At 34.4% G+C, this 13,520-nt stretch overlaps 1 protein-coding gene across 7 annotated transcripts in view; it reads left to right on the forward strand.

Annotated features, from left to right (window-relative positions):
• LOC126965224 (GTPase-activating protein CdGAPr) overlaps positions 1-13,520 on the forward strand; it is a 120,396-nt gene that overhangs the window by 60,284 nt on the left and 46,592 nt on the right. For 4 of the 7 annotated variants that reach the window (XM_050808693.1, XM_050808688.1, XM_050808694.1 and 1 more), the window contains exon 1: positions 4,356-4,912. The exons of 2 other annotated variants lie outside the window; for them this stretch is intronic. In XM_050808693.1, the coding sequence (XP_050664650.1) occupies positions 4,868-4,912 (45 nt within the window). In that variant the 5' untranslated portion in view covers positions 4,356-4,867. Of the gene's footprint in view, positions 1-4,355; positions 4,952-13,520 lie in introns of those variants that run through there. One more of the 7 variants, XM_050808690.1, reaches the window with a different exon arrangement.

The raw sequence follows: 13,520 nt of genomic DNA on the forward strand, positions 1-13,520 counted from the left end.
CTACTTCAATAAATTTTCATAACCATATAAAACAAATCAAGTCATATGTAATTTTGCTGGTTTATAATAATAATTACAATTGCAATGATAAATTGATCGAGCAATTCTCGTATATTTTGTGAATTTCGGAATAGCATTAACGATATCATCATCATCATCAGCCGGCTGACGTCCACTGCTGGACTAAGGCCTCCCTTCAAAGATTTCCACGACAATCGGTCCTGCGCTGCGCTCATCGATATATCTGCACTAAATTATGGGGGCAAAAAATCGACCTAGTTAGATCTTGTCTTAGGAAAGTCACGGTTTTTTCGACTTTTCACATCAAACAACTATCGGTCATCCTACTTGATTAAATTAGACACGGGATAGTGCAGACTGCTCAAATGAATAATACATACATATAAGAACAAATGATTGAAAACCTAGAAGTAACTAATTTAATTGTTATTTAGAAACCTCTTAAAAATCAGTTAAAATTTTTCTTCTCCTCTTTAATGCGTTGTTATATGTATATTATAAAATTATATTACATTTAGGTTACTTGAAAGAGATCGCTGATAAGCGATAAGGTCGCCTAATTTGTACTACTATAGTTACTGTAAATACATTCAAAAGTTACCCAATTTAAACTTTAACATAAGGTTTAATTATTGACAAAATTTATTCTGGATTGCTGACACTATAGATTTTTCAAACAGCGCATAATGCTATTAATTACGTGTTTCCATTCGGCTTATACGACAGTGAGAAAGTGGCTAAACAGCTACTCACACTTATAATATAGAAGTTGCAGTGGATTGAAATGCATTGCATGTCTCGTTTGGTCCAGTGGTATAGACCGCCTTTGGTTACTCCAAGATGCAAGTTCGATTGAGTAGAAAAAGCGGATAACTTGTATGACTCACCGAGTGTTCTGTTCTCCTGGTATAACACGAACAAATATTTCAATAATTTAACTAACTATTTCTGGTACCAGGTAGGTAGATAGTCTCTAGTATAGTTAGAAATGACATCGAATCGAATTCTAAAGGAATCAATTTTGATAAAATAAATGCCTTTATGCCTTTTTACCGTCTTCTGCTGTCATAATAGCTATTACGACTATGAAGGCGCGATCTATTATGGCATGATTCGAGTCACACCGCATGTATTCTTGGGCCACTAATAAGAAACATGTGATTATCATCATTGCAACCGTATTATTTTTGATTTGGCCACGACATATATCGGAATAAAACGTAACCTGAAGAAAATGATGGCATTTTCTTCAGAATTTCTATGGAGAAACGACGCAATTTGGTTGGTTCCAAGAGCATTGATGGTCTCGTCTCACATGTAACATGTAGCTTTATCAGTTGCTTAATTATGAATTGCGAGATTTTAAGACCATAGCTGTCTCTTATAAAAGTAAAACAGATGTTTTCAGATAGGGGATGGGTAAGCTTTACTGCAGATCAAATGTAAATGATCGCATGGATGGGTTGCTCTCTGCTACCTCTCTGTCCTTCCTTTATTCAGAATATGCTTTTTCAGCTAATGAATAAAAATAAAGAATCTTATAAGGTCACACGTGTAACATGTAGTATCTTTAACTGGTTTTTTTTAAAGACAAGTTAAAATCATGGAGGCACTGGCTGTACAATTTCAGAGGAAAGAAAAAAAGATTTGCGCAAATTTCTTTACACAAACGATACGTGGCCGCTATGGAAATTTGAATGAGTGTTCGTCCAAATCATGCAGTTTTTGTACTTTTTTTCGGAACTGTATTCTTGAAAAATCTACCGCTTTACGAATCGGCATCGTATGTAGATATTTGTGTTGTTTAATAACAATATTTAAAATAATTAAACAGAAATGGCACAAGACAAACTTAAATGGTCAAAGACGCGGAAACTTGTCAAAAAATTTTTGATAGCTTAGAAGGGGACAGTGCCAAAATTAAAGCGGCAAATTTAGCAAAAGATTTATACATTTACTTATCACATATCGCACCGCACTTTTGTGCCGTTAATAACTTGACATAGCAATATGTATATTTGGGAACGCAGTTATGGGTTATCTGAACAACTGACCATCTTAAGCTGTGCTGTTAGTTAATTCGTGTATCTCGCGTAAATAACTTAGCATGTTGAGTTTTAATAAAAAAATTATATTAGTATATTTAGATATCTACAGATGCCATATTTATCTCGTAGGCAACAGAGTTGTTATAGTTCAAGGTGATAATCACTTTCTGGATTTTCAGCTGTGATGTCCATCTTCTACATGAAATAATTGTATACTAATATTATTAAAAGGCTTCTAAGGTTGTAGGGAGTAATCTCTGGCTCTACAGAACCGATTTTGAAAATTCTGTTAGCTATAGAAAGCTACATAATATGTGAGTGTCTTAGGCTATGTAATATATTAATCCGAAAAATTAAAAGACTTTTGAGGTAGCCAGATTTAAAACTCAGAGAAAAAACATCGAGTGAAAATGTCTGTACGGTTTTGGCTTCGGTATAGTTTGTTGAACACACAACAGGTATTCTTTAAAGAGATATTCAATTTACAGTTTTTAATTTGTGATGAATTTATTATAATATATTAATATACGTATAGATAAAAGTAGGTACATAGTGTTGTTATACATAATATGTTGCGAGATGGTGCGGAACCTTTTGTGTGTTATTCCGACAGCTGCAGTTACCGCTTTTACTATGAGACTGACTGCAGGCGTAAAAATTTTAACCATCGCCAACTGTCAATATCATATGTTATAAAATCAGGCTTGCACTGATCATTATCGTAAACACTGGTAAATTCGTTAGTACCGATCAGATAACATACTCTAAGCTTGGTCTACTGTAACATGACATTGGCTGAATTGTGATGCCCCTTCCACAGAAGCAACAATAGAAAGAATAGAATAGAAATCAGCCTTGTCTCTAAGAGAACTAGGCAAAGATAAGAATATCCATATGACACGGTCATGAGAGCCCCTTCAAACATTGTTCTTGGTACTCTTGAGTCTTAGCTCTATCCCTAGGCTGTACTAATGCGCAAAATTCATATTGCAGATATTAGGTTCGTAGAGTAAAAAACCAAGAGAAAACACCGCCTAATGAGTGTATGAGTAATGACATTTGAAGTTATTTTTTCCCATCGCGAGTCAAAGGAAGTGTGACTGGTTCTTAATTATTGTGTTTCCTGTGGAACGTGTCCGGTGTTGCGTCATATCATTCAATCATTACCAATCTTTTCGAAGAGTATTTATTTCTTTGTCAAAATTTCTTAAATTGCTGTAATTCACCACAATAGTTGTATTATGTTTAATGTTATGGTAATATATAGAACTTTCTTATGATTTTGTTAAATTTGGTATGGTTTATTTAGATTTCGATTTAATCAAGTTAAGCCTAAGATTAACTGATTTTAAAATTGGCCGTATTTTCTATTTGAAAATTAGAATAACTAGAAAAAACAACTCAAGTTGAATATAAAGATGAAAAAGCTCAATGTGTGCATTTCCTATATTATTTTATTCACTCATCTGTATAATCTAAATGGGGATGGGTTAAGCAATCTGGTATTTGCCATATTGTTCTTTGCAATTATATAATTTGGAAATAAACTAGACACTTTAATATCATTTATTATGCGTTCATATCTTAATGTCATTATATTATGATTGTACACGATACAGACATTCATTAATATTCAAAGCACGGTGGTTATAAGTGTAATATATACTAAGTAAATAAATTCTAACGGAACTGGCATACATTTAATGTCAAAACATTTTATAGATGAAGATCGTATGCCTGTTCGATTGCGAAACTTAAGCCCATTAACCTAGCTGTGTAGGAGTATTCTGTCAGTTTGTTTTACAGGTGACACAGTGTATACGAAATAAATTATACTTACAAATAGTCCAAGATAAACCTTTAACTCATTTCAGATTATTTTTTGTGTCGCTCAAATGAACTAATACGGAAATGTTCAAGGTCAAATGTTCCTCTAATATAGGGTTCACAATTCCATTACCTGGATGTTATAATAAACCCAATCGCTTATCACAAAAACCTAATAATTATGTAAAGCACACACGACATAGCTAATGAAGTATAATTAATATTGAATTTTTAAATATAACCCAAATAAACGCATTGAATATATACTAATGGGATGCATTCTACCATTGAAAACAAAAATGTGTTATTATGATAATTAAGAGGTTCATGTTTAAAGAAATACTGCATAAAACATTGATGACAACAGTGAGACGATATCATTCGTCTTAAGTGGGAAAAAAGTTTTCATTTGGCAACACTGCAATGGTCGATCGACCAATTGTACACAGTGCGCGGGGCGGAGCGGAGGGCGCGTGCAGCTGTCAAACAGATTTATTTTTCTCTCGGATTTGAGTTGCGAAACAATATAATTGGCAATAAAACGCGTTTTCTTGAATTAGTTCGGCTACTGTTAGTTAAATTAACGGCGCACTCACACGTAAATTTCACATAATTACGGAAATTCCTATCTGTTTCATCCGTGAACACTGACCAGTGATAGCTATTTTTGTTTTGCGGCACATTTCTACTGTAAATATTGTTTTATCGTTTAAATTTGATGCCGAGTTTTTCGTAATATTTCTTAACACCATCCGTTGTAGTGAAAACGGAACGAGAAGTTGCAAAGATATCACGAAATGCTTACATTATTGACTTTAAACATTCTTTCGATATTTTTTTGTGGCAATAGTAATGTAATTTGTGCTGTGATAAAAGTTTCCGACTGAAGCGAATCGAATTCTGTGCTAGTGCTGTGAAAAAGTGTTCGGCTGAAAATAATTTATGTGAAACTTGATGGTGGTATATGAAGAATGTTTGGCGTTTGTTCTGATGGTTGGATCCTGTGCGGACATAATGTGAGCAGCTAATAGCTAGCTGTCTCGTATATGTTGTCTGTATGTTTGTTTTATTTGTGTCCTATGTTATGATGTGCCAAATTAAATACAAATAACTAAGTCATTTAAATTTAAAACAGCAAATGTTAATCTCTAAAGTTACATACTGTCAAATCCAAATTTTGTCTTAAAATCTATATCCGCTATGCAAAATGTATTATTATCTGTACCATAGGCAAGCCAAATATTTATATGGCTACGCCTAAAGGACTTGTTTCTAAACCTATAAATGAAATAAAAGTACATAGGTCTAGTGTCTATATTGAATAAATACTTTTCAAACTCCACATATAAGCAACTTAATATCTCACTTGGGAGTCAAATACATAATATATGATGGCTTATTCTGCTTATGAGATTTAGAGTCTTTCTAGCTAAGATGACACTCCCACCTAATGCTGGCAACACTTTTCTAAGAATGCTGGTATAGAAGATGTCTATGGGTGAAGGAATTCACTTAACATCAGATGACTTGCCCATTTGCCACCTTATAATATATAAAATAGTTAATGTGTAATGTGAGCTTCTCAAAGCTAACTTGAACACATATAATATTAATAATAGCACATTCAAACAAATTATATTGCCCCAAACTAGGCATAGCCTGTACTGTGGATGCATGATAATGATATATTTAATACAACATATATATAAACATCTATGACTCGGAAACAAAAATCCATATTTACCATATAAATGTTTGCACCTACCGGGATTCAAACTCGGGACCTCTACCTTAGTAGACAGGATCACTGCCTCAGTAGACTTTATTAATAAAGGTCTATTTATTTATTAATGTTACAAACTCATTTGTGACCTGAAAAAAAATCAAGTTATATCACTTAATGTTGTTGCAGCACCTAGAAAGTTTATGATAATGATAAGAGTAAAAAGTAAGTGAATAATTTATATTCGTAAACAAAGCAATTGTTTAACACATCAATATTTATAAAAGTTGTTTAGGGATACATAATTTGGTCATACAATTATGAATGTGTGTACATTTAAAGACACATTAACATATTTTCTAGAAATTGTTATAATTTATCATTATTAAGTTTAATTTCAACACATTTACAGTATCATATTTTTTTTATATTGATTATTACTTAAGTATCTTTTATTATGTAGAGTACCTAGTTAGGGTAAAAGTAATTTTGTAGTGTCCTTTTTGTAGCAGTAGTCATTCAATTTCACAATTATGACAGCTGTCCTGACATGACAACATTTTCTTTGTTGCCTATTTTGTATGGCAGATATTGCTAGAGCAATAACAATTTTTCAAAAAGACACTACACCAAATTTAATTGTAATATAATTTGAAGTTTAAAATGTGATTTTGGGGCCATTTGTTTGCTGCCTTTAAAAACATACAATAATAATGGTTTTAATTTAGCACATCAAACCCCTATACTACCTATGTAATATAATTGCATGTGGTTTTATTTTTTGTCTATCACCTATTTAATTTAGGATTGTACAACATTTTACCCAAATAATTTGAATATTATATGTAGTGTAACTTATTATTATGAGCACCTAGAGATGCTTAGATCTTTTGAGAACACACAGTATCCTGTGTTAAACCTTCTTTTTGAGCTGTACGTGAAAATCCTGAGGTTATTACGGAACCCGCTTTGCTTCTTTATACAGCTGTATTTAATATCTCTAATAAAACTATACTTTGCAAGCCTGTCAATTACAGCCAACAGCAGTGGTTCCTTTTCAATCATGTTATTTAGAACTCCTGAATGTGGGGATTGACTGGCTCTGCAAAGATGAAGTGTTTATGAACTTCTCTTCAGAGTTCGGAGGCCTCCTGTTTTATAAAAGGGTGTAGAGCAAAAAGATTTACCCCCTTATTCATAATAGTCTGCTAACTTAAAGCATTGCTAATTCTCACTTCGTCTTCTTCTATTGACCTAAGTCAGAATGAGAAAAAACACTCCTAAGCGGCTGTTTAAAGTTAGCGGACCATTATGAATAAGGGGGTTAGTGTGGCTACTAAAGTCAAACAAGCCAGTCTTTTGATGCACTATAGTTTGCTACTTGCAGTTAGCATAGTGTGTGGCTACCAGACTACTTTACCTTATCTTAAGTTAATGTAGCCGTATCAGAGCTGTGTAAAAACATAGTGTGAAATTCGGGACGAGACCCTATGTTTAACCTATCATTCCAAAGTATTGCCAGAGGAATATAGTGCATATATTTAATTTCGCCTGTAAACAATTTTGAAATACCCATATTCATAGCCTGGAACACTACATATTCGATAGTGTTACTAATGAGGAAATAATGACACACACACACACATATATATATATGTAAGGAAAAAGTGCTCTATATTTAAATTAACTTCTTATTAATTACTCATACCAACATTACTAGTATGTTGCTCGAAATAATGCGGAATATTTATCAACGGAGTTTCTTCGACGTTTCGTTGATTATCTACTGTTTGCGTGATGTTTATTGAATAATTTATAAAAGCTAAGAATTTTGTGATTCGAAAATAAATCATAAAAACTATAATCGATATGGTCTACTGGAAGCATATTTTATCAAAGGGTGAAGTGCTACTCTACCTTTGGTTCGGTATCGAAAAAAATATCCTTAATCTGATTTTTTACACTGTTAAGTGCCTCCAAAAAATGGTTATCAACCTTTAGCAAGGAGATAGCTTTATCAAATGTAATTAGTTATTTTTGAGTCACCTTCCGCTAATTCCACCCGAATGGCAGCTGAAAATATTCAAGTTCCAAAAGATACAACTATAAATGTTACCTCTCCGGACACATTGTGCAAAAGATACATAAATAATACGATTTTTGCAACTGGCTAAAAAAGAAAATTGTAATTTTTCATGCATTGGTGTACCTTTATTATTTTATTATTGGTCAAACACTAATCTTGCACGGATAACCGAACTGCATCGACAATTGCGTTATTCATTTATCTCTTGGTGCGGTCGTTTGAAGGACAAAATATTTTATGTCAAAATTTATGATTGACCACTTTTAAATCTAATATATAAAATTCTCGTGTCATGGTGTTAAACTTTGAACTCCTCCGAAACGGCTTGACCGATACTCATGAAATTTTGAGTGCATATTGTGTAGGTCTGAGAGTCTGACAACATCTATTTTTCATCCCCCTAAATGTTAAGGGTGGTCTACACGATTTTTTTTTTGATTTTTTTTTAACATTTTTTTAAATTTGTTTGATTATGAGTCAATAATACATACAAATTCAAATTTTCACCCATCAACAGTTACTTTTGTATCGCGATTTTAATATCGGCACTACAACGTTTGCTGGGTCAGCTAGTATTATGTAAAAAAGATTAAATGAACTATTTGATGTGCTGCATAAACTGCCTTTTGCTTAGGCCAACTAATTATTCTTGCAAGAAGATGGAGCTTCAACCCATAATAGCCGTACAGTAATAGAGATGGTCCTGTGCCGCAGCTAGCGTGGTCACCGGATCTAATATCCTTAGATTATTTTCTCTCTGGGTATGTAAAAAACGAGAAATCTATAAATACGCGCGTATAATGTAATTGATGACTTGAATCTTTGATCATTTGCCTAGTAATTTCACTAGCTACGGCGACCTTCAGACCAAAATACAATAATGCTTACACACTACTGCTTCACGGCAGAAGAAGGCGCCGTTCTGGTACCCATAATCTAACCGGCATCCTTTGCAAAGGAGCCTCTCACTAGTTCAAATTCCCTTAGTCGCCCCCGGGTAGCACGAATTGTATAAATGTACAATCTTTGTAACGTCGAATCCAGCTATGGATTGAAAACAACTGCCATCATTTTGAACGATTGATCAGTTAAGGTTTATAAAGGTAGTTAGTAACAAAGAAAAATAAAAAAAGCAGTCATGACAAATGTTGTAATACTTAAACGTCGTGAAAATGACTATATAAATGTGATATACAAAAAAATAATATTATTTTCAAATAATTGATTTTTTTATGAAAATAAAGAGACGAGACAAGCAAGACGTTCAGCTGATGGTTATTGATACGCCCTGCCCATTACAATGCAACGCCGCCCAAGATTATTGAAAAACCCAAAAATTCTGAGCGGCACTACAACTGCGCTCGTCACCTTGAGACATAAGATGTTAAGTCTCATGTGCCTAGTAATTTCACTAGCTACGGCGCCCTTCAGACCAAATCACAATAATGCTTACACACTACTGCTTCACGGCAGAAGAAGGCGCCGTTTATGGGTACCACAATACCCATAATCTATTCTAGCATCCTGTGCAAAGGAGCCTTCCACTGGTTATTCTTTTTGACATCAGCTGTTAAGACATTACTCACTAACACCTCTTCAGAAACAAATGTCGCTCTGAGAGAGACAAACAGAGCAAAAAGCTTTTCTAGTATTCTTTTATGTGATCAATGAAAAATACAATTTATACAATATTGCACTTTCATGTCAAGATAATTATCTTAATATATAATATAAATTACGTGAGACGTTGTTTGTCCGCGATGGACTCCTAAACTATTGAACGGATTTTAATGGGGATTACTTCATGGAGTGCAGTTTAGTCCAACTTGAGAGATAAGATACTTTTTATTTCGATTTGGGACTCATAATTATTTTTATTTCCAACATTTGTTTTCTATGGACACATTTTCTATGTGTGAATTTATTGACGCGCGGACAGTTCTGCTGTGAAACAATTTCGTTATAGTTAACAACAGGGAGCAATGACCTTCTATACATAATATAGAACGTCATTGACAGGGAGCATATTTTACAAAATCATTCCTGATGTAATGAAATATTATTGACAAATTCATAAAAAAAAAACAGTATTTTATTTAGTATGCACAGAACAACGTCTGTCGGGTCAGCTAGTAATGTAATATATCAAAATTTCAATGTTTTAAATAATATATTTTAATTTTAAAACAATGTCATAAGTCATAACCCATATGATAGTATTGCGTCATTTGAATGAATGATTATTTAAGACGAGAACAATTGTTTTGTCCCTGAGGTCTGTTCGTTTTGACCTTAGCATTTGAAGCCGATTCAAGGAGACGACGGATAATAATTGAAAATAATATTGTACCCACTCTTTAGTTCAATTTGATTTATTTATTTTACTTTAAAAACGATAGTTGCAGATCAGTTACACTAATTAAGGATATACCTACATATAAATTGAACAAATATACCTACTACAAATTATTGGGCAAATGAGACTTCACATCTTATTTCTCAAGGTGACTAGCGAAATTGTAGTGCCACTTAAAATTTTTTGGGTTTTTCAAGAATCCTGAGCGGCACTGCCATTACAATGCCTGCCCATTGGCAGGACGTATCAATTACCATCAGCTGTACGTCCTGCTCGTATCGTCCCTTATTTTCACCAAAAAAAAAAACAATGAAATAAAATCAGTCCACCTATCTTCCATAACAAGAAATGCATTTAACATGGAGAGGATGCTCGGTATTAGTCACCTCGCGCAATAGTAAGAGAAAGAGAGAGTATGGAACAAAGAAAAGTTTATGATTTCAGTTACGGATGTAGCTGTCAGGTACATAGTAAGGGATCGTTGTGGAGATCACCGCCACTATCTAATCTAGGGTCCTTGCTCATGTATACTATTTAAAAAAGAGAGTAATCAAAACAGTTATTACTTTAGAACTACTTATGCATGCATAAGTTAGTTTTTTTTACAATCAATAATTCAAATATATTTATTCAAAAACTGCCAACACAATGATGGCAGCTGTGTCCCCGAGATAAAAAGGTGATGCTATATGCTATGTCCTGACTAAACTACGTCTGGAAGAAAAGACGAATTGGTATAAAACTAAGACTAGACTGATACGAGCACTGGTTCTTCCCTATCTTCCTGTTTGGAGTAGAAACGTGGACAATCTTGGGCTGAGAAAGGCAAAGAATTGATGCATTCGAGATGTGGTGTTGTTCGAGCAGGTGAATGTTAAGAATACGATGAAGAAACATCGATCCTGCACCAGATCCGAATAAAAACTAGCTTGTTCACCTTATGCAGACAACGTGTTCTTGGATATTTTGGCCACACAATGCGCATAGGCGACGAAAGTTTGGAAGAAATAATTGTTGTTGGTAATACCGAAGGGCAAAAGATCGCGCGGTTGTTCTCCATCAAGATGTACCGACCAAATTAAAGGCTCGTCTTCCAAATTTTCCACGGTTGTTAGAGACGCAGAATTTAATGGAGGCAGATCATCCGCTTCAGATGTAACTATACCTAATGCTGGCCACGATCTTCAGACATGACGTTCGTGACCAAGCCCAGATGCAAACTATCGCATGAAAATTAATATTTTTTCAATTAATTCCCTATTGTTTTAATATTATGATACTGCACTAAACTTGGTGTCGAAAAATCAGGTCTAAAATCTCGAGCTCAAATAAATCGAATTGGCATGAAATTACTGCAAAAATATAGATACTTAATTAAATGGGTAAAATGTTGTGTAATCACTTAAATATTTTTTGAATAACAATGTGTGAATTTGTTGAATTTAAGTGAATATTCTCACAGCTAGAATATATCTTATATAACTCTTATTGACTACTTTAGTAAAATTATACCTTATAGGTACCTTAGATTATTTAAACGTCTAGCCTCTTATTTATTACTTTAGTGTGCGTGACAAGCTACATCGTACACTCGCGATTTGCACGTCACTTTGTGTTAGTGTGCGTGCATTGCTCAAAATAGAGAGGTTAACTGTCACCCTCCGTATCTAGACGTACAAACGATCTTAAGTTTCATATATCATTCTCACTATCTGAATGTTTAGCGATCCTCTACAGTGCGGTTGCGGTAGAATGAACTTCCTTTCCGCGTGGGCTTTCCAGGAAGATACGACATGGGCACGCTTCTGTCACGCCTCCGGTCTTGCAAGAGAGTGTGAGTGGATGCGATGGCTCACCGTCAGTTGTGACATGTTCACGCTATGCTATATAACCTGGATGTCAGATCAATAATGTCGGTAGTTCCATTGGTTCATAATCCATATTCTTTTCTTAGTCGTTCACTCTTTACCGAGTGCTCACGGCCATGAAGTTGTCTTTTGTGATGGCTGCATATTCTATGGATGTTAAAATAGAACGAAATTGTCAGATCTTTAGATTTTTGTCATCTGTCTGCTTGACTGGACTTATCATCGAAATTATAAAATAATGATCTGGTATTTAATAAGTATAGACGTTCTGTCAATATGGATATTGTACCTACCTTATTTAATATTAATATTAACTTATATAAAAATTCCAGTCTTCTTAAAAAACTTTGTAAACTTCCCAAACCATTCAGATAATATTCGGAGGGGACATAATATTCATCCAACAATCTTTAAGAGTCCCAAAAGGCAAGAGGAAGTTGTTTTTTTGTGCGATAGATGGACGAAAAAATTTGAAGCGATGTAACAAAAGTTTCATTTTAAAAAGACGCGCCAGCGGATTTCAATTCCACCTGATCAATTGACGCGGCTCTGTTACCTACGCAACGCATTCCTTGGAATCAGGAAGAAGATACTGATTCAATTGAATAGTGTAGGTGTGAATTGCACGTTTATGGATGAGGAGGACAAACGAGCATACTCTTGTGGACCACCAGAGGAATCACAGTTGTTATTATATATCTTGGGGCACGACAGACAGAAGGACCCTTAAGTTAGGTCCGAATAAATTGACCGACTTGGTATTATAGGGATCTCACATGTGTAGGTACGGTAGAAGAACTGAGTTGCGAGATTTAAATAAAACACTTTAAAAAAAATTAAAATGCGCGTAATTAGAACTGTGTTTTACATTAGATTTTGCGTGAATGTTACATTTTTATTATTATTTTAGTTAAACCGACGTTTCAAGATCTCGTTTTCAAAATAAATGTAACACTCGCGTTAATTAAAGATAATATGTATGAGTTGCGTAACTTGGGTTCTTTTACAAGTTTTTGATGGTCCATAATCATCGCATACGACAAAGAGTGTCTGAATCATCGACGATCAAGTCAGCTTCGATCGGCTTGATTCTTTGGTGTTGCGTAGAGATGCTCTGCATCTTCTACCGCATATATCGCGGCGAGTGCTCTGATGACTTGTTCGGGTTGATATCAGCGGCCGAATGCCACCAACAGACATTACGTCAAAATTCCAACCGCTAGTATATTGTAAGTTTATAGTTAACATCTTCCAAAACATATGTTGCATATAGCATATGCGCTCGAGCCCTTATAACATGTTCAGTATCATTAGCCCAGTTATTTCACTATATACGCCTTTTCAAAACCAAATCACAATAATTCTTGCAAACTACTGCTTGGCGGCAAAAAAAGTCTCCCAGTGGTAAAATTATAACCTTTATTTGCAAGTTCACGTTTATTGGGGATTAACTAATCAACTATTCATTGACATGGTGAAAGAGGCCCTGACACGCGGTACATCCACGCTCGAGCATCTAATTGACTCCAATACACCGCCCAATGCTTATTGGTCCTTGAAAACACATTATTTACACGTACTGTATTCTCAG

Source organism: Leptidea sinapis, chromosome 7 (assembly GCF_905404315.1).
Source record: "Leptidea sinapis chromosome 7, ilLepSina1.1, whole genome shotgun sequence".
Taxonomy (NCBI): Eukaryota; Metazoa; Arthropoda; class Insecta; order Lepidoptera; family Pieridae; genus Leptidea; species Leptidea sinapis.